The sequence below is a fragment of the Bidens hawaiensis genome, unplaced genomic scaffold (assembly GCF_021521415.1).
Source record: "Bidens hawaiensis isolate Kalapana, Puna unplaced genomic scaffold, B.hawaiensis_p1.1 tig00033942_1, whole genome shotgun sequence".
Classification (NCBI taxonomy): Eukaryota; Viridiplantae; Streptophyta; class Magnoliopsida; order Asterales; family Asteraceae; genus Bidens; species Bidens hawaiensis.
Genome location: NW_027495860.1, coordinates 89,087 through 115,952, shown reverse-complemented (window position 1 = coordinate 115,952; position 26,866 = coordinate 89,087). Strand labels below are relative to the sequence as shown.

The 26,866-nt window shown below is 33.3% G+C and overlaps 1 protein-coding gene across 1 annotated transcript; it reads right to left on the bottom strand.

Moving 5' to 3' along the window:
• Positions 1 to 2,191: 2,191 nt before the first annotated feature.
• LOC143585656 (uncharacterized) lies at positions 2,192 to 7,611 on the bottom strand. The gene is made up of 10 exons (XM_077067402.1): positions 7,215 to 7,611; positions 6,460 to 6,551; positions 5,975 to 6,077; positions 5,348 to 5,589; positions 4,857 to 4,988; positions 4,652 to 4,774; positions 3,486 to 3,614; positions 3,239 to 3,408; positions 2,486 to 2,639; positions 2,192 to 2,410 (listed from the first exon to the last, which is right to left on the bottom strand). The coding sequence occupies exons 1-10, from the start codon at positions 7,444 to 7,446 to the stop codon at positions 2,192 to 2,194; spliced, it is 1,596 nt and encodes a 531-aa protein (XP_076923517.1). The 5' UTR covers positions 7,447 to 7,611.
• Positions 7,612 to 26,866: the final 19,255 nt, after the last annotated feature.

Below are 26,866 nucleotides of genomic sequence, written 5' to 3'. Positions count from 1 at the left end.
CACAGAAAGGAGTTAACTCTCAAATCATCGATATACCTTCTATTACGTTCCTTCTATGATTAAGTACACATACAAGTTTACAACCTAACATGAGAACCCCCACCCCCCCCCCCCCTTCCCAATTCTATGAATTATTACAATATAGCCCCTTTTCTATTTAATACCTAACAGGTCGGTATCGGTTTGGTACAGTGCTGATAGGAAAAAAAAGACATCCCTATTCTAAAGTGGATTTGTCTGATGAAATGATATGCTATTCTTTGTGTATGGCCACTTTTAATGTCAATTTAGCTGTCATCGGGCCATTACAATTTGCATAATTCCTCTCTATAACAGGGAAGCTCACCGTATTTGATATTTAAACGTCTATTGTTTGTTGGATAATCGAGTTTTGCTAATAATAATAATAACATTCAGTTAACTTGATTTTTTTTTAATAATAATAATAATAACATTCAGTTAACTTTATTATTAATTTTTTTTTGCTTGGATTAATATTGTGATCCAAAGCCAATCATCAACCATACAACTCTTAAGTTCATCTTCTCCAAACTCACAAAACCATAAACCTCCCTCAGGAGCCACCATCAATACCCCGCTCGGGATTCACTTTCTTCGGTAGCAAGCCCCACGGGCAGAGTTCCCGCAGGTACCATCGCTCCCATCTAGAGAGCGCACTGTGTGTGTCCACCCTTGTGACAAAAGGGTTTTATGGTCCTTGTAGTATAATATTATTAAACTAATAACTAACATGTTCTAGCTAGTTGTTGATTTTTGAATATAAAGCTATGCATTGTTTGTTTACATCAACATCAACTCACCCAACTGGTAGTAGAAAACTGGTAGTTGTTAAACCGTCTTCAATGTAGATATTCATCCATCTTCTTTCAAAGCTTCAATAACTGTACTCCCAATAGAAGAACAAATGGTTTACGCATATCTATAAAAGTAAAAATAATGTAAGTATATGCATGCCTCTTTAACAGGCATGCATTTAGATGATCATCTTGTACATGGTACAGGATATGTATTTCCCAAATTTTGCATGGAATACTGGTACCGTATCCGTACCGGTATAGAACCAAACATTTTGGGATCAGGATTTTCAGAATCGGTAGCGGTAGCTCACCCATAATATTAACTATTAAGCATATACCATGTAACAGTTGTCACTAAGGTCCTACAATTGTCATGTTTATTTGTTAAGGGAAAGTCATCGTCCACTAAGGTTTCAAAAAAAAGGAAAGAGACTATTAGTCAAAGCCTAGACATTGTTAAATTTGGTAGAGACAAGAGAATGATCGATCGAGGTGGCACCTAGACAAACTCAAAGGAAAGCGACTATTAGTCAAAGCCTTCTAAAGCGAACAATACCCCTTTACATACCAAAACGAAACCCTGAGATGGAAGAAGGGGCATAACTATAATATCGTTGTGTAGTCTCTGTGAAAAGGTAACGACATCCGTACACCCCTCAGAAGCACATAACCATTATTTGCCTAAAGGTCAATTCATCTAACAGTACCAAAGCGTTGAAAAAACATCGCTCCCAAGTCCAAAGTAGTGAACGTCCTGAGCACCATGATGGATAAAAATGTGTTGATTTAAAAGTAGAGTTTTAAATTAATGAAAATGTCTAATACTTCTGCCACGAGTCCCACACATACCGTTAAACGTTACTATTTAATAGACACCATGGTCGAATCAAATTGATTCAAAAGCCCCAAAGACATTTATAAAATACATTGAAGTTTTGAATAAAAGTCGTAAAAATCCTTATTTCGTTCACTTAATCCTTGCATTCAAACACAAACAATTCATATATCTCTATAAGTTTACACTTCAAGAGTTTACAAAACACTAAGGGGTTGCTTCATAGCCTCTTAATGGTCATCAAGAGGCTTGCTACCTCTTAATGGCTCATAACCTCTTAATGGTTAAAAGGTAGTCTTAATTCTAAATGGTTAAAGGGTGGTTACCTCTTAACCATTCAGACTTAAGGCTACCTCTTAACCATTAAGAGGTTATGAGTCATTAAGAGATAGCCTTTTTAATGACCATTAAGAGGCTACCAAACAGCCCCTAAATTCATTTGGACTCCCTAACTACCTTAACTTTGCAAAGTCTTTCAAGCCCTGACTATACAACCGCCAAACCAGTCTATGGTAGTCAAATAACCCGGCTCATGTGACTATGCTCGGGTCAGCAACTCGTACACGTTACTATTATTATCCCCCGGAACCCGCTTTAGCATCTCAAAGCTTTTCCGACTCCCTAAAAACTCGACACGTTTAACTTCCACATAACCACGTTCTGCAGCTTCTTTGCTTGCATAAACTGATCTCAGCCTATCAGCATGCCTTGAATCGGTATGAATGGCTAACTCGATCTCCATTTTTGACATGTTTTCCTGCACCATTAACAAAGTTTACATGTGAACATTTAAAACACGATAACCTTTGAAAAAATTCGATTATTATATTACCTGGTAAAATGCGTATATGTGATCTAACAATTGCATACATGTGAACCCTGTGTCACTAAACAAGGTTCTTGAAGTGGGGCCCATTTCTGAGAACCGGTCGACCGGAAATAGAATGGTGAGGAAATGGTTCTTGAAAATCAACTCATTCTTTTCACTGCACAATTAAAACACTAGTTAGCTTGGGAGCTACTCGAGATAGGCTCACTAAAAGCTTGAACCGTACCGAGCTTAAAAGAGCCCGAGCCGAAGAACAAGCTTGTTTACTAAATGAGGCCGAGCCCAAGCTTGTTTACCAAACTTAAGCTGGCTCGCGAACCTAAACAAAGCTATTGTAGATATATTATTTATTTAATATATATTATATAATATATACTATTATATATAAAAGTATGATAAAAATAACTAAAGAGTATATAATGATATGTATAAAGATATAAGTACAATATATATACAAAAAGTAATTAAAATGTACATAAATTAATATGATTTATAAAAATGTTTATTTCATAAAAAACTAAGGGGGTGTTTGGGTTCATTATTTTACCTCCTTATAGCTTATAACTTATAGGTTATAAGTTATAAGGTGTTTGGGAAAATTAGGTTTTGCGAGTGTATAAGTCATAAGTTACAACTTTATAATTTATAACTTATGACTTATCTAAGTCAAAAGGAGGTAAAATAAGGAATCCCAAACACCCCCTAACAATAGTAAAACTAACAATATGAAAGTGATTAGAAAATGTGAAAACTTACGCGTCCGCAAGTGGTCTTGAGTAGTTGACAAATGAAGCATTAGATTCTTTCTCGTCTTCATTCATGTTAGTCAAAGAGTCGGTGTATATAGTAGCATTTGATGGCGGGTCAGAGATTGACCAGCAGAATGAATCAAGAAGTGCGGTTGGAGTTAATGGTTTTATTGGTGCCTGTGATAATAATCAAATTTTTATTAAAAATTATTATTTGATTTATAAAGGCAAATCAAGAATAATTTGGATATTACCTGCATGCGACGACCCCGACGATTTCTAACCCCGTTTTTGGCAATGTTTACTGTATTTTGATTTTCTTCATAGTTAGAATTGATTCCAACACTTTGCGGTTCTTGAGAACAAATGGCCCGATAATTATCCTAAAATTTAAGAAAAAAATATTTGAGTGTCAAAATTTTAGGTTCTAACCATTTAACATTTTCTTGATTTGACATGAGCACGATGCTAAGACACATGAATCTGAACACGACACAAATTTTCATACGTGTTTACACGAGCACGACTCGTTCAACCCAAAATATTTGTTTTATTTGTTTTATATTAGTATTCTATATTTACAACCAAAGATGCATATCTGTATAGCTTGTAAACGAACCTAACGAACACAAAGAGAGATGCTCGTTTAACTTTAAAGAAACAAACGATCGAACACAAAATTTAAACTAACAAGGTTTTCTTATTTGTGTTCTTTTGTGAAGAAAATTAAGTTTCGTGTTCGTTTGCAAATTGTTAACCTTATAAACGAACAGTTCAAGAACGTAAAGAACGAACATAGCCAAACAAAAACCAATTAAAAGTAATGCGAAGAACCATGTGTTGAGCGAGCCTAAAAGGTTATTAAAACTAAACTAAGTTGTAATGGGCCAAAAATGTTTAAATGAATATATTAACAAATGTGCTCAAGTTCGTTCATTTAAGGAAAATGAACGAGACATGTGTTCATGTTCGTTCGATTAATTAAATGAATCATGTCCGTTAGTTTAATAAATAAGCATATTATGCGCCGAACAGTCCACTGAGCGTTCTGTTCGTTTACATGTAATATTGCATTCAAACTATAAAACCTCATGCTCATTTCTCTTTTATCTATTAAATTTTGGCATAAAATATCCAATCAGTTGATGCTTTGACATAAAACATATTTTGTTAAGAACATAGGCAAATAGACCAGCCCGTTAATTCGCTAGGTCGACCCAAACACAAACCATTTTAGCTAAACATGTTTGCAAGTTCAACCTGAAATTGACCTGACTCATTTTGACAAAACACAAACCCACGAATTTCATGTTAGGTAAGGTTCACGTCGTCTCAACAATAATAAATTACGTTATCAACAAAAAAAAACATCTTTTGTCGGCTCAATAATAATAAGATACTATTTCAGCAATCCGTATACCTTTTGATGAGCAACACCTTGAACATTATCAAGAATCATGCCAATCTGGCGTGCCAAGTCAGCAGACAAATGCACAAGCCTCTGTGGTCTAGTCTCCTTAACGGTCTTGAGAACCCATAGAGGCTGAGGTGTTTAGTGAGGGGTAGATTAGACATTTAACCAATTCTAGCTTTAAACAAATAAATCTTTAAAGTGTATAACTTACCGTGACAAGATAACTGGAGTGACCAAGATATTTTTGAACTGAAGACTCTTCGCACACCACATGACTAGAATGCTGACCTGGCAACCATTCGTCCACTAGTGAACCTCCTTGCCCAAAAGCCGCCTCAACAACCTACTGGAACCAAATTTCATACATATAAGTAACCCATTTTATATTCTGTTTTAACTATTGTCACTTTGTCTATAAGAGGCATGCAAACAAACTGAACGTTCGGTGAATTGTTCGGCGGAAAGTTAGTTTTTGTTCATTTAGTTAAATGAGCGGACATGAACACATGCCTCGTTCGTTCATTTATGTTCGTAAACATGCGTTCATTTAAATTCTTTTATGTTCGTTCATTTACGTCTGTGAGTTTACGTTTGTTTAAGTTTGCTTATTTATAAATTCGTTTAAAGTGTTTAGGCACATCAATTTAGCCTAATATTATAAAATAAAATAAATGTGAATAATGTGTGAAAAGTCAACGGTACCTTATTCTGCAGCTCAGCAGAAACTTCCGGGTCAACATAAATGGATTGGCCCGAAAAAATTGTACCTCGTCTTTTAAGCTCTTCTGATGATGAGACTAATATTGGTTTTGCAACCGCGTTCGATTGTTTAGCATTTTCAAGCATAGCAACAGGAAGACAAGAATTCCCATTATTGAAGTCATCTTTAGGCGTATGATTTTCTCCAAGATTTTTTACAACGTAAAGAGATTCATTTAATCTCACTGACCAAAATAAGAAAAAATTATATTAATTCAAATGACACTAACTAAAATCATTATGAGCGTGTTAAATAGAGGTGGTAATTTAACCAAATTATATAGAAAAGGGTCAATATGGGTTGTATATTGATGGAAAGCGTTCTTAAATAAAATGATTGGTCGGTAAGAGTTCTTAAAATTCTTAAATTATTTGGAAGTTCTGAAATGATCCCGATCCTATTTTATACTTCATAACATAGGTTTCTTATATTAATACTTAATTGTTAACAAACTCAAAAAATGTAAGTATCCCGACACAAACCTATTTTGACCCGCTACCCAATCCACCTGAACCGCCTATTTGCCACCTCAAAATTACTATTAAACTTTAAAAGCAACAAAGGTTTACCATTTTTTCTAACACTATCCACAAACCATCCAAGTGTAACAATAAAGAGACCGTTTGTGGCCCCGTGCTTCAATGCATGCTCAAACTTTCGTCCACCAGAGCTGTGGTTTAACATTAAGTACTCCACAATAATAATATTAATAACAATAATAATAATAATAATAATCATAATTTAGTTTCAAAAGAATGTAGATACATTTTGACTTTAGAAGTCAAATGTCAAAAAGGAGATAGATTTTGACACTTTCTTAAATGTGCAACACTATTTATGTTTCAAATGATAAAATTTGAATTTTGAAGAACTTAAAAAAAGGTATATTCTTCAAACTTTAGTCAAAATTGAGAAAGTAGGTGTAGAATACATTTATAAAGTGGATGATATAATTTTCTTTTATGTAACCACAAAAATTGATAATAGTCACATGATAAAAAGCAATATGAAACAATATTCATGTGAAGATGATAACTGAAACAAAAAAGGATATTTGGACCACCAAATGGGTACACCGAGGATGCAAATGCGGACTATACTGACCACCCAATCTCTCTGTTGCATCCCTCACTTGTTTTCTTGCTTCTGTAAATCGACATAATAATGAAAAACTATATCAAAAGTTAATCATATGATCAAGATTTGTTATAGTTTATAGTCAAAGATACTTCTTTATGTACCAAATCGTTGATGCATTTTGACTAATTTGACTTGTTTTAATATATAATCAAAGATACATCTTTATGTTACAAATAATTTATGCATTTTGAGTTTTTAATCAAATATACTTCTTTCTAGTCCAAGTCATTGATGCATATTGACTATAATGACTTACTCTAATTTGTAATAAAAAAATGCTTCTTTCTGCTCCAAACCATTGGGACATTTTGACTAATGTGGTCAACTTATGGTTTAACATAGTTTATAGAAAAAATAAGAATTATACCAAATTATATGAAAATGATAATCAATACCCATGTAGCAATAATCAAAACTTGAAATAAAAAGTCAAAAATTATTCAAAAAAAAAAAATTTTAAAAAGTGGGAAAAAATGGAAAACTTGACAAAAAAAAATTGAGAAAAAAGTTTTAAAAAAGAAGAAGATTGAGTTACCTTTTGATATATAAAAATGATATGAATACCCAAATAGCAATAATCAAAATTTGAAAAATTTGTCATAAATTGTTCAAAAACGACTGAACAAAATTGAAAATAATAATAATAAATAAATAAGAAGATTGAGTTACCTTTTGATAATCCAGTGACACAAATCACAAGCCCAGAAAATGGGGATTTTGATTTTGACAAAGAACGGAGATTAAACACTGAAGAAGACGAAGAAGTTGCAGGTGACATTGTTGGATCTGAAGAAGATTGAACACCTCTAAATGAAGAACTGCCCAATTTGCAAGTAATATCAACAAGTAATCTTGAATGGGGTTTCTTGGAAACACCCTTTAAACCTTCATCTCCAACCATCTGATTAATATGACCCAACAAGAAATTGGGTATATTTGATATGGGTTTTTGAATTTGAGTGAAATGGCACAAGGGTTTTAGGATCTGTTCACAAAAGGTTGAGATTTAATGGATTTTGTTGAAGAATTGAATTGGGTCAAATTTGTGAAAGTTTGTGAAAGAAAGTGGGAGCATGATGATGATTTTGTCTGCTTCTTTTTCTTTTGAATAAAGAAATAATATTTGGGGTGTTCAAGATTTTGAGAATGGAAAAGGGAAAATTTAAGGGGACAGCAATTTAGGTTCTATTTTTCAAATTATAAAAAAAGATTTTTTTTATAATTATTATTTCGTATGGTTAAGTTCAAATAAAAAGTTTGATTAATTTAGGGATGTTACGAAGTGACCATTTTGGATCACTCTTCTATGTAACATCCCGGCTAAAGCGGAAACGCCTGAGTGTGACGTATAGATTGCTCAAACACATATGACACTATTAGGTGACCATAATAACATTATTTCATTTAAATCATCATATAACACAAGTTTATCAAATAATACAAGTTGTAACAAATAAATAAATAAAATGATAAGTTTTCTTTGAATATCCTATAAGCATGCTATGTGTCTTCTAATTTTCATCCTTGTATCTTTACACCTGTAACATATGTATAAAATAAAGTCAGCTACGAGCATAGCTGGTGAGTTTCCACAGTTTTGAATACATACATAAAAATCGTACAACTCATGGACAAATGATAAACGAGCAAGTAAGTCATTTTCAGTTGGTAACAACCAACGTACTTGGGTAATCGCGCAAGTAAGGTCCTTTCCAATTTGTGACAACCAACGTACTTGGATAATGAGGCCCTTTTCCACTCGATACAAATGGACCGGAGTGCAAAAGGGGGCGTATGATCATACTTAACGAGGCTTCCCAACGTGCAAGTAATACAAGTAACACACAAGTCCATATACGAATTGTAGTTTTGTAATAGAAGAAATCAATACTTGAATTTTAATATGGATACATATACTACCCCAAAACAATAAAACATTAAAAAGGGGTGGTGAAAAACTCACATTGAAATTGAAGATCACTTGAAATAAAAACGAAAGAGCATTAACGAAACCGAAGCAAATGAACTTCACGAACTATAAGTAACATAAATACAAAAGTTTAAATACCAACTAACGGAATTATACGGGTTATAAATTTTATTATTTTAAAGCATGTATTATTTTAATATTATTCTAAGCTTAACGGAAGTTTAACGGTTTTTAATACTAAGATGAAAGTTACGGTTTTACATTGAACGGATTTAAATTAACCAACAAAAGTGACGAGTTAAGGCTAACGAATCGTAATCTAATTTTAATGATTTATGTGATTAAATTATGTTATTGAATTACATTTAACGGATTGAAAGATAACGAATTTAAAGTTAACGAATTAAGATTAACGAGCTATAAACTTGGTGGAGCACAGATTTTAATGGTCTAGGATTTATTTCGAAGACAATTACGTTAGTGGATTATAAAGTTATAAAAAAAAGTAAATAATATAGCATTATATTAACGATTAGCCGCAAGACGGAAACGATAAAATTAGTTTTAAATGTAAAATGATAAAAGTTAATTTATAAATTTTATTTAATCTAAAAAGAGTTTTATTTGATTTATAAAACTTTTATTTGATTTTAAATAATTTCTTTAGTGATTTTTAACAATTTATTTTGAATTAAAAAAGGTAAAAAAAAACTACCAAACATATGTCATGACCCGGGTCCTCATATCCATACAAACAGATACTAACCGTCTGTTCTATCTTGACATTTGAAAGAAAACCAGAAACATAAAATATATACACAATGTTCAATATCATCTTCTACATCAAGAACCTTAAATTTCTAATTCTCAGAAATGGTTCCACGTACATTTAAATTAGATTAGGGGTTTTTTTAGATGTTAATCACGAATTAAAACCATATATGTGTTACCTCTAATGATGCCGGAATGAAAGAGAACAAGGACGGCCGGAATTCGAACTGAAATTTCTTGATTACGGCTTCTTAGGAGTAATATAATGTTAATTCTGTTTGAGTGTGAGATTATGCTTACTGGAGTGTCTTATTTATACTATTAATTGGACTGAATACGCGTTATTTGCATTAATTTGATTAAGCCACAAATCCGGCGGTGATTACAGGATTAGATTGTACGTTTGGCATCGATATAACGCAATTAATAAGTTGATTACGGTTAGTTATTATCGTCTCAGGCCGTTACGCAAATAAAACGGGTCAAACGTGGAGGTTTGCGGGGTTATTTGGCATCACCAAAGCCGTCGCCAGCGGCCTTCTCGTCGGAAAACCGGGTATAGGGGGAGGGCTGGGATTGATTTGATTAAATAAAATAATATAATTTAAATTATAATTACACTTTTGGCCCCTAAAGATTCATATTATATTAAAAACAAAATTTAAAATACAATTTACATTTTAGACCTTGAACTTTTATAAAACTAGAAAATTAAAATGAAATTTACGAGTCGAATCCCGAACTTTTGAACACGAATACAACGAAACAACAAAGTGGGTCGGTTTAACGGTTATGAGTTCGAATTCAATTAACGTTTAACGAAAGTCACATAAATACACGAAAAGAATTAAAGGAATATATTTAAACATGTTTATTTATAAACAAAAACCGAAAATTCGAAATGGGTCTGGTTTTCGGGTTTGAAAAGTAACGAATGTTACATTCTACAATCACCACAACCGTCATCCACTGCAACCATCTCGCCGGAAAGTCACCTGAAAACGGTAGCCTGAAAGTCGCGGGAAAATACGACGGAAATTTAGTCAGAAAATCCGACTTTAACGTAACAAGAACGCTGCCAGAAAACAAAACAATCACCGGAAAAAGGTCATTGGAAAAAACACAATGGAAAACACTATGGAAAAAAACATAATGTAAAAATACACAATGGAAAAAACACTATGAAAAAAACACAACGGCAAAAACACAATTTGATAAAATGCAATTTTGTAAAACACAATTTGTAAAAACTCACTATCATTTTTAATTTTTATATAACAATATGGTACTCATATTAAAGATAAAAAAACTTCGTTATTATGGTGATTTTTTTATTTCAAATATCGTATAAAAAAGTTATGGACATTCTAAAATGATGGAAGAATTGACACGTGACTTGCATGTGGAGGGAGAAAGTCAACAAATATGTTATTCGTTTTAGAGTAAAGTGTCAAAACCGTACATAAGGTTTGGTCAGTTTTGCGACTTTCATCCAAAAAGTTTTATTTTTGTAGCTAGACCATTGAGGTTTCCCAATATTTTCCGATTGCGTCCAAATTAATAACTCTGTTAAAATTTTCTGTTAAGTGAGGACTAAGGGGCATATGTGTCATTCACTGAAACCGCAACTAATTAGTTAGTGGACATTTTTAAAACATTGCAAAAGCACATACTTAAATAGAAGAATGATCACCCATTTAACCACGTCGTCCTCCACACCACTTCACCTCATCCGTTAAACCATACACCCACCCTTCACTAATTATGCAGCACTTAATTTGGGGCTGGGAATATGTCAAAAACAAAAACTCAGATCACTTTATTCCAACCAAACAATAAAAAATACAACTATGTTCAAAATCAAATTGCACCATTGATTACTCCTAACTGTTATGATTGATTAAATCACTACAAACAATTAGGAAAAACTAACAAAAGTAATTATCTTTTGTGTGAACTGCAACATTAGTCCATTATCTTTTGTGTGGACTACAACATTAGTCCCTCCATGTTATCAGCAAAGCCCTTCCCTTTTGAGATAATTCCTCTTTGCTCCCTCCGAGTATGTAGTTATGCACAAAACAAACCAAACCAACTATAACACCAATTATAACAATAAAAAACTAATTGAAACCAACTAACCTTGAGTACTATTGCTAAGTTGAACTGGACATTTTATATAACTTTCAATACTCTCTCTCAGTTCAGCTAGCACATGGATCAATAAGTTTTAACTTTTCACACAAATAATGATGTTGGGCTACACTTAGACCTTTTGTAAATAAGTCAGCCGGCTATTCAGAAGATCCAACCTGAACTACTTTAATCAGCCCCTCCACAAATTTATCTCTTACAGTGTGTAAGTCAATCTCAAAATGCTTTGTTCTGTCATGAAAGACAGGATTGGCGGATATCAAAATAGCTGCTGTATTGTCACAGCCCAGTTCAACAGGTAACTTAACACTAATTTTAAATCTTTCAAAAGTTTTACCAGCCACACTACTTCACAACAAGTGGTTGCAAGAGCTCTATATTCTACTTCTGCAAAAGATCTCGAAACTGTTGGCTGTTTCTTGCTTTTCCAAGAGATTAAGGAGTCTCCTAGAAAGACACAAAAGCTAGTTATACACCTTCTAATAGCCAAACACTTTCCCCAATCAGCATCTGAGTAAGCTTTAAGTTCAAGGCTACTGTTGGCACTTATGAAGTTTCCTTTTGCAGGATTCCTTTTTAAATACCTAAGCAGTCTCATTACAACCTTTAAATGAGAACTTAAAGGAGAATGCATGAACTGACTCAAATAACTGATAGTATAAGAAATGTCAGGCCTAGTTAGCGTCAAATATATTAATTTTCCAATTAATTTTTGATAAGAAGTTATTTCTTTTAACTCATAGTCTAAGCTAAAAGTATTATCCTTATCAGTAACAATAATATTTTGTTCTATTGGATTTCCAACAGGTTTAGATCCAATCAATCCAAACTCATCTAATAAATCTAGACAATACTTTCTTTGAGATAATACAATACCATCAGGTTTATAGAACATTTCAATAACCAAGAAATAAGTTAGTTTTCCAAGATCTTTGATTTAATTAAACTTAGAACTTAATCATTCCTTGATTCACATAAATTCCAGCTCATTGTCTCCTGTAAGAACAATATCATCTACATATACTAACAAAATAGTTATTCCTTTTTCATTACTTTAATGAATAAAAAATAATCACTTTTACTTTGCCTAAAACCATTCTAAAAAAGTGTAGTTGTTAACTTTGCATTCCACATTCTGGGAGCTTGTTTAAGTCCATATAAAGACTTCACAAGTTTACATACACTATTACTATTGGGATCACAATATCCCTCCGGAAGTGTCATATACACCTCCTCAGTTAATGAGCCATAGAGAAAGGCATTATTAACGTCAAGCTGAAATAAAGACCATTTATTATGAACAGCTAAAGTGAGTACGGTTCTAACTGTTACCATTTTCACAACAGGAGAAAATGTTTCATCAAAATCTAACCCTTCTTTTTGACTAAAACCTTTTGCAACCAGTCTAGCTTTATATCTTTCTATAGTACCATCAGATTTATATTTGATTTTATATAATCCATTTACAACCAATAGGTTTTCTGCCACTAGGAAGATCAGTTACAACCCATGTTTTATTTCTTAATAAGGCTTTCATTTCTTCATTCGTGGCCATAACCCAATCGGGATTAGGGATGCCTCTTTATAAGTCTTAGGTTCTATGTTTTTATTAAGAGCAGATGCAAAAGACATATTTTTAGAAGAAATGTTAGAACAATGAACAACACTGTGAGCACAATGCTTAACTTTACCACTCACAATAAAATCATCAAATTTCCTAGGAAGATTAGTCTTCCTACTAGACCTCCTAACAAAATCAGATTCAGGATCACTATTCTCATTACCCTCAGATTTATTTGAATCATCATTAGTAAAACCTAACTTGTTAACCTCACTGGCAACTTTCTCAGTATTGACATTAATAGGACCAGCATCTACATTAGAGTTGCTATTGGAGTTGTCACTATTACTCTTAGAGCTACTAGATGAGTCACCATTGTCCGGATTATCAATGCTTTGAATACTACCAGGAAGTCCATCATCCTTGGCCTCACTAATATTATGATTTGCCTCTTTATCATCATAGAGTGAGTTAGTTGTCATGGTTTCATTTAGAAGGAAAAAATTATAAAATTCATCAGAAGACCTAAAAGGCTGTTGATGTACATTGCTAATTTCTTGATTGTTTTTAAAAGGAAACACATTTTCATAAAAAACAACATCTCTTGAAAAAATATTTGTATTAGTTTCCAAATTCCACATTTTATATCCCTTTTTTTGATTAGAATAACCGACAAAAACACATTTAATAGACCTAGAATCAAACTTACTGGTAGGGTTTTACTTTGTACATAAACCAAGACAACCAAAACTTCTTAAATGCTTAAGAGAAGGCTTAGTACCAAACACAAGTTCATAAGGACATTTTCCAGAAAGAACAGAAAAAGGGGTACGATTAATAAGATAAGCAGCAGTAAGGATACAATCACTCCACATGACTACAGGTATGTTACCCTGAAACATAAGTGACCTAGCAGCATTAAGTAAATGTCTATGTCTTCTCTCAACCACCCCATTCTGCTGAGGTGTATAGGCAATAGATGTTTGATGCACAACACCATGTTGTTCAAAGAATTTGTGAACATTATGATTAATAAATTCTGTTCCATTATCTGATCTACATATCTTGATTTTTTTTACCAAATTGAGTATCAATGAGATTAAAAAAATATACAATTGAAGCATAAGTTTCGTCTTTTGTTTTTCAAAGATATAACCAAACTGCCCTAGGGAAATCATCTACAATTGTGAGAAATTATCTAAGCCCATCTAGACTAGTCACCTTAAATGGCCCCCATAAATCCATGTGTATTAGATCACCTAATGCATTGGATTTACTATTACTAGAGGAGAATGACAGTCTAGTTTGTTTAGCCATATGACATATCTCACAAGGATTAGAAGAACTAACCATTTTTAATTCTAAATCAGATTTTAAAACTTGTAAAACTTGATAAGATGGGTGACCAAGTCTACTATGCCACAACTCAGCAGAAGTAAGACTAGAGATAACACTATTAGAAACATTTATAGGCTCACCTCCATTAACAGAATTTAACACACAAAGACCTCCTACTTCCTTACCAGTCATCACAAGTTTCTGATGTAACAATTCCTGAACATAACAATGTGACTCGGTGAATAAGGTATACGTTTAGCCATTTTATTCACAGAAAGAAGATTTATAGAATAATCAGGTATAACAAGTACATCTTTTAACACAATGTCCTCGTTAACCTTTAAATTCCCAATCTTCTTAATTTTTGCTTGAGTACCATTGGGATGTCCCACAGACAAATTTAGATCAGAAACATCCAGACAATTGAACATGTTAACCTCTGAAGTAACCATATGTTGGTTAGCTCTGGAGTCAATGATCCAACTGTTGGACTTAAGTAAACCACTATACATATTTGCAGAAAATATTGAGTTACAACTTACTGGACTGAAAAAATTACCTGACATATTTGCTGAAGAGGCTCCAGCAGAATTTTTGTCAGATATTAGAGCCATAATCCTAGCAACCTAATCAGGAGTAAAAGGTTGGGAAACAGATTTGGTAATTTCTTTGGGACATTCCTGATTGAGGAGGCATTAGAGACACTCTGGTTTCTTAACAAATTTGGTTTCTTCTTTTAGTTAGGTGGATATCCTACCAACTCAAAATACTTATCTATAGTGTGGCCAGTGAGATTACAATGAGTGCACTTCAGCACTTGCTTAGTTTGTTTACGTTTCATGTTAACAAACTTAGCATTAAAGGAAGCAGGTTGTTGCCCTTTAGAGCTTGATGCTATACTTCTATGAGACTCCTCACTAGATATGATAGCAAAAGAAGCTTTAATAGAGGGCAAAGGATCTTTAGTTAAAATAGTAGTCCTGATGGGTTGATAAATATCATCAAGTCCTATTAGAAACTGCATAAGTTTGGTCCTATTATTAAAATCACTTATTTCAGTTGAAGCATCACACACACATTTAGGAAGTTTTGTGAGACTATCATACTGCCTCCATAAGGAGTTAAGACTATGGTAATAATCAGAGACAGAAGATCCATTTTGAGTGAGAGAATTAATTTGCTTATGTAGATTGTATATAACAGAACCATCAATTTTAGAGTATATCTCTTTTAACTCATTCCACACAGTAAATGCATCAGAAGAAAAAATCTGACTTGCAAAAAGTTCCTCATTGATGGAATTCAAAATCTAAGATAAGACAACCGAGTTGCATCTATCCCATTGGTTTTGAAGCGCATCATCATCTGGGGATCTTATGCAACTGCCAGTGATAAACACAACCTTATTTTTTACTTTTAGAGCAAGAATCATAGAATTTGCCCAAATATTATAATTCTCTGTTCCTTTCAACTTTATGTTGATTATAACAATATTGCTTGTATCACTAGGATGAAGGAACAAAGGATTATTAAAGTCCAAATTATTCAGTTGGGTTTGAAGATCATCTTCATGATCACTTTGACTATTTGCTTTAGACATTTTTCAGTAATCAATCTCAAACAATCAAGAATGCAACATGTATAAATGCACACGAAAAAACTAGTAGTCTGGCACTTGTGAAACAACAATGCTGATCCCACTAGTTCAGCCAAATGTATGCCTAATGACAAGTAACAAACAAGAAAGAAACTGAATATAACAGAAGTAATACAAGAAAACTTACCGAGTATTCCAGCAGCCAAAAAGAAAAGAAAAAACTTACAGTGTATGAGGTACATCCACAAACTGTTTACAGAGACAGGGTTTGATTAAAGAACTAAGCCCTGATTTGCAGCGGAATATTAACTTACCGAGTATGCAGTTATGCACAAAACAAATCAAGCCAACTATAACACCAATTATAACAATAAAAAACTAATTGAAACCAACCAACCAACCAACCAACCTTGAGTACTATTGCTAAGTTGAACTGGACATTTTATATAACTTTCAATAGAAGACATCTCCGGCGATTTAGCCTTAATTAACTAATTTGGGGAAGATGAAATCCAAGTTAACCAAGACGCCCTCGCATTATAATTTCGATTCAAGCACCATTTGAGATAATTTTTGTCAATCTACTTGTTTTGACCCATCGAATAAAAGCACTAAGGTTTCAATTATTTAATAAATTTATATACCAAATAATCTGAAAAGTAGTCATTACAATGAAACAGAAGACAAACAAGAAATAAGCTACGCTGCTACCTTGAATTACAAAACCTAATCCTTTAAAAACTACAATGGTCTAGTTGCAAAAAATAAATTTGAAATGTTAAAAGTTATTAACAAAAAGAATTTTTTATTTGAAATCTATGGAAATTATATGGTTTAATGGGAGTTGATGGATTAATTTGAACTTGCTAAGATGTTTTACATATAGGCGGTTTAGGTAGTGGTGATGCTTCAGATGGTAGTGTCGGTTTAAATGGTCTATTTACGGTGATGGGGTGGGTGGAGTGGTGGCTAGTTAGGTTAAGGTCGGTGGGATAGAGTGAGGTTGATGAACTGACGAAGATGATAAATTGGAGGTGGGAATATAGTAGTTAAAAAGTAAATAAAATAATAAATAAATTGTAAAGACGGTTTTACCCCTCATTTAATGATAAAAACTAACGAAATTAATTAATGATTTAGACGTAACCGGCAAGTATTGGGAAACCTCAATGGTCTAGTTGCAAAAATAATATTTTTTTGGAAGAAAATCGTAGTTCTGATCAAACCTTATAGACGACTTTTGCATTTTACTCTTTTATTTATGTCATCCCCTTATATCACACTTGATTTCCCCTTAAATTAATCTCAACCATATATATCCAAAATTACTGAACTAAATTACTCTTTATCTTTCCTACAAAAATGATACCTCCTATTAAAAAAATATGCATAAAAAAGTTATACGCCTTTAAGATAATGAGGAGATTGACATGTGTATTACATGGAGAGTGATAAAGTCCAACAAATATGTGTTACCTTTTATACCTTTCCTCTTATTTCATCCTTAATCTTTCCTTGAATTAATCTTAAATCTCTAATTATTAAATTGATGGACTAGATTACTTCTTATATTTTTATAAACATCGTACTTCTTATTTTAAAATAACTTTTTTTTTGTATTCGTGAGCTTTTTATTATTGTTTATTTTAAGTTGATAGATGGCATTAATTTTAGAAGTAACTTGTTGTAAGATGAAATTAATAATTTCTTTTACATGCATTGAATGTTAAGAATTTTAGAGAAATCGAGAAAATTTTCGATCACCAAGTTTTACCGTGGTAACCAACATCAACAACAGTTGGCAAGAAGAATGTTATTGACCAGTGTGCCTCACAGACACATAGTGTCTCGGCATCGATGACCCTCCCATCCTCTGCCCTTGTGCTATTTCTGTTGTTAGATGTCGTTTTTATGGTTAGACTTTGTTTACAAGTTTTCATCTACAAGTTCGTTACTTAGCATTTCTTCTTCACTACTTCAAGTTCGCCATGTCCCTTTCTTATACTCAAAACATTCATTCATCATTTCTAGATTTTTCACATTCTAAATCTAACCCAAGACATTTAATATACTTTTTGAGAGACCCTATGAAATTATAACTTTACTTTAGTTATTGATACAAAAGGTAATGGGTTTAAAACACTTTTCATATGAAACAAGTTAAATGTGAGTTTGATTTTAAGAAGATATGAAAAATATAGAAAGAGTTGGGTCAGGCTAAAATCGAGTAATTCACGTTTAAATCCACTATTTAAGTGTTTGAACATGTTCAAATAATTGTTAATTTTGGGTAGTGGTTATATGGATAGAGACTAGGGTTATTGTAAGAATACATAGTTTTCTTAGAAGCTTAGAAATAGATCTAAGTCTTTAGATCAAAGTAGTTAATGGTTTAGATTTATAGTGTGTTAAAAACCATGTAGTAGCATATTTAATAGGTATAATGTCCTAATTACATGAAAGACGCTTTATTTTACAATAACGCTATATAGTTTTTAGAAAACTTTGATTTCTTATATAAACCCTTTCATGGTTATATTTGTCACATGGTCACTTAAGTGTAACATGTTCCAAAAGACACTTTAAGAGGTATAATGCTCTAATTACATGAAAGATGCTTTATTTTACAATAACGCTGTATACCTTTTAGAAAACTTTGATTTCTTGTTTAAACCCTTTTCATGGTTACATTTGTCACATGGTTTAGTTCTTTAGTGTGTTAAAAGTTGTATAGTAGCCTATTTAGGAGGTCTAGTGTCCTAATTACACAAAATACTTTTTATTTTACAATAACGTTATATACTTTTTAAAAAACTTTTACTTCTCATTTTAACCAATTACATGGTTATATTTGTCACATGGTCATTTAATTGTAATATATGTTCCAAAAAAGCACACCATTTGAGTTTGAATGAACTGTATTTGTTCAAGCAATTATTGGTAACTAGTTTGTAGTTCACGTGCTACGTGGGTTAGTTTTAGTTTTTTTTTCTTGTATAATGTATAAGTGTCTTTATTAACTTTTGTATATACATCTCTAGCAAAAGCAAATGATAAACATGTGTCAGTCATATTATTAAATTGAAATAATCCTAAGTTAAATAATATTTTATGTTAATAGGTAAAAGAGTAAACAACAGTAATATAAGTCAATATCATTTCTACTGTGGAACAATTGTCTTATAGAGCAGCAGTGATGTTGATTTATATGAATGGTTCTACTGTAAGCAACGTTACACAACAGTGGATGCAATTCTAATTTTTATTTTTGATAGTGCATTGGGCTATTATTGAATTGATGTTGAGGTAGATCATTTTCTGTCGACTTTGATAGAATAGTAATTAGTATTTTTATTAGGCTAATATTTTGATGTTTTATAATTGTTTCCTATTAATTGACTTTGTATGGATGCAGTTTTTATGATCTTTTAAATATTTTTAGCTCAATGAACTTTCTTCTTAAGGAAATCATTATTTGTTTAATGGTGACTTTGTTGTCCCTAGATCGTATTCTGTTGAGTTTATGCTATCATTATTGGGCTATTTCACATTCATATATATCTCAAACAGGCAAGTTGAAAATTTTGTTTTATTCTCGTTTGCGGTTTAATTTCATGTTGTGGAGAATTATTATATTTTTTTTCTTTTATGAAATTTATTTTGTGGGTTTCTTGTATGTATATATGGGCTTGTGTCATATATATCTCGAACGAGCAAGTGAATTGGCTTAACTCGTTTTCTGTGGAGTTTATACCAACATTATTGGGCTATGATTGAATTGATGGGTCTGAATATTTCTGAAGTCTAAATTCATATTCATTTATATCTCAAACAAGCAAGTTGAATATTTGGTTTTGTTCTCATTTGTGGTTTAATTTTAAGAGACGTTGGGGAAGAAAATGTATGTTTGAGGTATAAGTTGTTAAATGTTTTTATGACATAAATTGTTATGTGATTGTAAACTTTGGTTGTATTTCTATATTTACGCGGGTTACTCTAGTGTTTTTTTTATATTATTGTGAACATATATTGTTCTTACATGATGTGTTTAGGTGATAGTTATAGTCAAACTTTTGTCTTTTTATTTACATTTATATGGACTTGTTATGGTTGTTTGGTGATAGAGAATACATATATTTTTTAATGGTTTATCTTAAATGGGCTTTCATACATCTATCAACTAATGTGATCAACCCATTTAATGACTCTAGTGTGCTAATATAACCAACTGAAATAAAAATGTTAACCGACTCCCTTGTAAATATTTTTACTTTCCATCGGTCAACTCCCAAGTCAAGTTTGTTAACTGTACATAAATAAAAAAGACATAATTGAAAATGTATTCAGTAACATGGATTATAGTTCAAGATTGAACTACAGAAGTTTATTTATAAACTTATTTAGTAATTATGTGTAAATACATGCATTTCCCTTTGTAAACATGTCAAATATATAATAAAATATTCATAGAAAAAGATTACTTTACAATAATAGCCGTCATATGATACGGGTCAACTAAAATAACCATAAAAATGACTTTAATTTACTAAATACACAATTGTATAATCAATTGCAAGTTTGTACATTTGGGATAGATTCTGGTTCTATCTAGTAAAGACATGACAAAAAAATAATCCACTTCTCAATCAAAATGAACTCTAAGGTAGCGTTTGGTATGTAGGAATGACAGTAGGAATGGAATGATTCATTACGTGGGAATGTAAAAAGTGGTGTTTGGTTGCTTAATGGAATGAAATCATCCATTATACATGGAATCTCATTCCATCAAAACCATTCCTTTCCACCTCCTTTCTTTTTTTTCATTCCATTCCTCTTTCACCCTACTTTCTCAACAACACTACCACCTAACAACCACCACCACCACCACCACCACCATTGGCACCACCACCAACTCCGCCGACGCCACCGCCGCCGCCGCCACCATCGCCACCGCCGCCACCATTTTCGTCGCCGGAGCTACCACCGTCGCCATTGTAGGTTTTTTTTCTTTTTCTTTTTTTTTTGGGTTGAAAAGTATTTTGAGATATGAGTGTTTTTATTATTTCTATTTCATTTCTACAATTTTTTGTATACCAAACAATAAAAATTAATAATTGATTTCATTCCTATAGGTTAACCAAACAAGACATAAGAATTGTAATGATTCATTTCATTCCCTTGTCCATTCCATTCCTTCTCCCATTCCATTTCCCCTTCATTCCATTACCTCCAACCAAACATACCCTAATGGCTGTTTTGTATTCCAAATGGCTTAACAATACCCTCAAGGCATTTTGTTAGGATCATGGAACTACAATCTAAGCTAATTAAGCACAATTCAACTTAGTTAAAAACTATTGATCTAATCCTTTGAACGGATTAGTTATCACTTTAATTGAAATCATATTTGTATTACAATTTCAATCAGTATATGAATTAGAGCAAGTTTAAACAACTGAATTCATCTGAGCTAATTAATTGGTTTCAAATGGAAGAACAATTATGCACTAACTATAATAGAATAATTACAATCTATTGCTCCCTCTTTAACCTTAGCTCATCATTCACACTGAATTTTCTAGTACAGAAGTACATGAATTGGGTGAGTATGTTATGTGAAAAGTGTTCATGGAGAAGATGTTGGAAAATTAATTAGAAGTTTGTGTGAATAAATGTCTCAAAAGTTGGTCAAACGATTTAATGATAATAATTATTCTCTTAATGATTATTATTATTAATTTCTGTTTTGAGCATTTCGTAACTGATAGTCAATGACATTAATGATCATTATTCAGTAATGATTATTAGTTTCTGTTTCATTGCACTAATGATTTCGTAACTGATGGTCAATGACATTAATGATCATTATTCAGTAATGATTATTATTTTCTGTTTCATTGTACTAATGATGACCATTATGGTGATAATTATGCACTAATTACTAAGTATTATTATGGTCAACAATAAGTTATGAGTTTTAGTTTTATTGATATAAAACTAGATGAAATGCTTCAGTTTGTACATCCAGATGGAAAAACACACAACTCTCTCTTCCTCTCTGCTGCAACATCTTACGATTTTGTTTCAGACAAGTGATCAAGTCCGGCAGTCCGTTACTGCTTAGAACCGGAGTACCCTGGGAACAGACCGCGAATCTGTTTAAGGGAATTGTGTTGTAAGGCCCCGAACCCCGGGAACCCCACAGTTGGTAATCATTCAAACACTCGTAAAATTTAATAAACTTAAAAACTGTTTCTTCCATTAAAACAAACGTATCAGAGTATAAATTTTACGGAAAACATGAAAAATGAAATAAGTTCTTGAAACCCGGGAATTTTGCCCAAGAACCAAAATCAGTATAACTTTTATAAGTTTCCTTGAAATAAAATATTCATAAACAATTCTTCCTTCCAGTATGCCCTTCACTATCCAAGTAGCTCCGTGCTCGTCCAAGCGATAAGGCATCTTCTTCCAAATCCTGAAACTTACACTAACATGCATACAAAGTCAGCTTGAGCTGAGTGAGTTCAAGTTTTAAGTAAAAGATATCAGTAGTAAAATCATGATAGCCATACCAAAGGTTTTCTAAAAGTAAAAGGGTACATCCATCTAATCATCATTATCGAACTTAAACATCCTCATACATACATATACAAATGTATATGTAAACATCCATTCAATAACATCCCTATATACATAACAGTATATATATATAACATCCACGTATAACATCAGGGTCGAGCAAACGTACAACCCAAACACGTAACATCAGTGCATGCAAACACGAAGTAGGCATACACAACATCAGTAGTCGAAACGACTACAACATCGCCAAATAGAGGCCAAGAAATAATGTATATACATATATATATATATATATATATTTAACATCCCAAGGCTTACCATATACTAGCAAGCCTATATAAAATCATTTTAAAAACATTTCATCAAGTAAGAAAACATTTAGGTGCGCATGCTAGCCCAAAAGTAAAATGAGTAAAAGGGGCATCATGAACTCACCTGAGATCGATCGAATACTTGCAACGAGCTAGGAAGTTCCTAAGGGCACAATCACAAGCAAGGGCCTGTAAATTATACATAACGCGTTACTAAACTAGACTGTAGGAACACTCTAGCCTAATGGGTCGTACAAGCCCAACAACCTGGCCCAAGGCCTAACAACTTGGCCCAAGGCCCAACAACTTGGCCCAAGGCCCAAAGATAGTCAAATCGGGTCGAATGCGCGTGAAATAATCCTTAAAACCATTTGTTAACTGAATCAGCCCCGAATGGACCAAATTCCGTCTTAAATCTTTTCATTCATCATAATTATGTCACCCGAGTTGATAGGGTTGACGGTTCCTTTTTACAACACTTACTTTAACATTTAACAAAAATTCGCGCACCGCCGACTCGATTGACGAAGCACTAACCCCGACAGCCCCGAGCACCAAAAAAATAATTTTTCCACAGCCCTTAAACCCCCCTAGGGCTGCACGAACAGAATCGGTCGGTCACCCGATCAACTAACGCATCAAACTCAACAATTTGCAATTCTACACCCGATAAACCCTAGTTTTCGAACTAAAATCGATTGACCGATCTAAACACCTCCAATGACCACGAAATTTTAATATGATGTAAATGCCATACCTGGGGATCTTTCTACACCGGAAACTCTAATTTTTATCCACGGGAAGTGGGTCAATTGCACTCTAGCCGAAATCTGCCCAACGAAAAGTTTCGGCAAAAATTGAGCATCAAAACAATTAGGGGTGAGCAAAAAGAGTGTAGGGGATTGTAGTACATACCTTGAACTACCTCTAGGAACTTGGAATTTATCAAAAAGTCGAAGCAATGAGGGGGGGGGGGGCTGGAGTTGGCCGATCGGCAGTTGCAAGATGGCTTAGGGTTTTATTTTTTTTTATGTTATAAAATCAAACATTTTCATTCTAGCCCCCTGAATTTAATAATGATGCAACTTGGAAGAAAAGTTAAGCGATTAGGCGTACCGCGATGACATAAAGGCTTCGGAGAAACGTCGGATGAATCCCGAGAATTATACATACTCAACAATCTTTAATTCTTGAAATCGGAATCAACGGGCGTTACATGTGTCAAACACAAGCCCGATTCACCGTTATAATTTATTGTTTCTATTTTATTATTTCGGTTATAATACACGAATATCCAACAGAAGAGATCTCTCCTTCGTTATATGCATGTGTAAAACTACTGATGAGCTAAAAGTGATAGAGACATATAACAAAAACGGTTACAAATTGCTGATAAAGTTATTATAAACAACTGTCTATATAGAATCCTACGCTAACTACTGATCTGTGTTAAACAACTGATGTTTGAGCCATCAGTTTTTTATCTTTAGTAGTTTAGATCTTCAATAGTATGTTGATCTGCTGTTGTGTCTTCAGTTATTTCATGTTAGTAGTTTACCTCGTCAGCGGTTTAAAGCAGTAGTTTTCAAAATAAAAAAATGGAGAACAACTGATGTATGAGACATCAGTTGCTTAGTATTTGGTCATTAGTTCTTTGCAAGGTTCAATAATCTCCACTAAACTGATGATGCCAAACCATTTATTCTTTTTACTCCATTGACTTATTTAGAAAGTCTTCTTTGGGCTGAGTCTTTGATAAACTTTTGAAACTCAATACCCAGACTATCATCATCTTCCATTTCTTAAGGAAGTTCTAGCGATCTTCTCAACAACTCTTAATCCAGCATGGGTGCATCTTGCAGATCCACCCTTTGTGTATTTCCAGAATCAAATTCCAAGGTCACAAATGAGCTATTCTTGTTTTTACTCCACTTGATAACCTTATAACTTGATTAGCGTTGAGCAGCAGCAGAAGCACTTGCCAATGTTGATAAAGAATGTGACAAATTGATATCATATATAAATCCCAACTTGGCATCTTTGTGTATGTCCTTGATGGCTTGTAGTTCTTCTTCTTCTTCTTCTTCTTCTTCTTCTTCTTCAGTCAATTGTCTTTTTTTAGCTTGCAAGGCAATTTGTTGTGCATTCATGCTTTCTTATAGAGAGCTTGGAATTAGAGCAGTTGTTTGAGCAGATCTTTGCCTTTTTGGGATTTTTATTGTTGATAAAGCTTTAGGTGCAGGGAACTTACTTCGATTCTTCTTCCTTTCTTGCACAAGATCTCTGTATGCAACCCATAGCTTATCAATTTCCAATCAGATAGTCTCTTTTCTAAAATGGAAATCAACCTCAGCTAATTCCATTTTCATTTTTAGGATTTCTTTTTACCTTTCTTCTAAAATCCTTGATTTTACCACATCCCAGTCAGGTTCAGGATGATCCTGATTAGGGTCTTGTTTGATAAGCCTTTCAATCCTTCCACATTCAGTTTGAAGCTCTTCATATGTCCACCCTCTGAATTTTGTGGAGTGAATTTGTACTTAGTATTTTCTTTCAGCCATATAAGAGCACTTTTCTTAGCTTCCATCAATAGCTGCTTATCAGCTATAAGTCTTTCAGATACGACAAGGCTTATTTAATAAGCCTGTTCTTCAAGATCTCTCATAGCTTCTTCTCAGACATCATTTGTGCAGCTTCAGCCAAAGCTCTTGTAGCTTCTTGTTCTTGATGAGATATCAAGTCATCAACATTCTTTGGCTTGAATTTCTTTGCAGGTGGTGCAGGTGGTGATTCTTCCTCTTCAGGCAAGATAAGCTTTCTTGTTTTTAAACTACTGTCAGAGCCCTTTGTTTGACTAGGCTTTAACTTCAAGGTTTCAACTACTTTTGGAATAGTAGTTGGTTCTTGTGTTACACTGGGTGCATCAACAGTCTCTAAAACTATTGTTGGTTCTTGTAGAGCACTAGTAGTTTGTTTTGCTGTAGTGTCATTAGTTTGTCCAACTATTGGTCTTGAATCAGCTGTTTGATCATCAGCAGTTTGAGGAAATCTTGATATATTTTTAGATTCATCAGTAGTATTGGAAACTACTGGTCTTTTCTTGGATCTTCCACCCTTTCTTCCTCCTCTAGCAACTGATTTTACTCCTTTTGTGCTTGATGGGTTAATTTCATCATGTTTTACCTTCAGTTGTATAACAAGGTCCTTATCCTTTGCTTCCTTGTATTTCTTCAACATTTTTTTAGCTTAGAAGCTTCTTCTATAGCTTTGTTTGCTGACTCATCAGGTTCTTCACAGCTGCCTTTCTTGAAGCATCAAGAATATTCTCCCCCCTTTGGCAATAACAGCAACCTAAGCTTGCTCTGGAAACCATGGTGCATGAGGAGCAATACCTATAAGTTCTGCAAGTTGGTTTCTTTGTTCCACCATTTGCTTTCTTAGTTCATTTGTTAGAGTGTTGAGTGAGTTTCATAGCATGGTGGTATTAGTGTTTACTTTGGTGTTGAAGATTTGGAATTGAGAGGAGATATGGGACTGTAGCTTAGCAAGCTCTGGGTTAGAGGTGGTTATACCCTCTTGAGCATTGGTGGCTTTTGAGTGAGGATTTGTTGTAGACACGATTGAAATTCACTCCTGGTGGAGGCCAACAATTGGGTGTTGTCATGTTGTTGTTGGACTTGTGGTTGATTCATGTTTCAAATAAGCCTTTTGAGCTCCATGATCTCAGAGATCAACTTGTGAACTTGATTCGTCAACATCTGGAATAATTTTAGCATCAACTAACTTAATAGTGTCATATGCTGTCCTATCATCAGTAATTTTTCCTACATCAAAAGTTTTATCTGAAACAAATTAGGATTTGTATCATGAAATTGATTAGATGCCCCTTGTTCTTGGTACTGGGGACTTCCAACTAGTTCAGATATTAAAATATCATTAGTTGTTTCCAGGATAGGAGACTTAGTTCCTAAACTACTGTCTAACTGTGAAACTATTGTTTCAACAGTTGTAGTAGTTGCTCCTAATCCCAAATCCAAATCACATGTAGTGATAGGGATTATAACATCCTCTTGC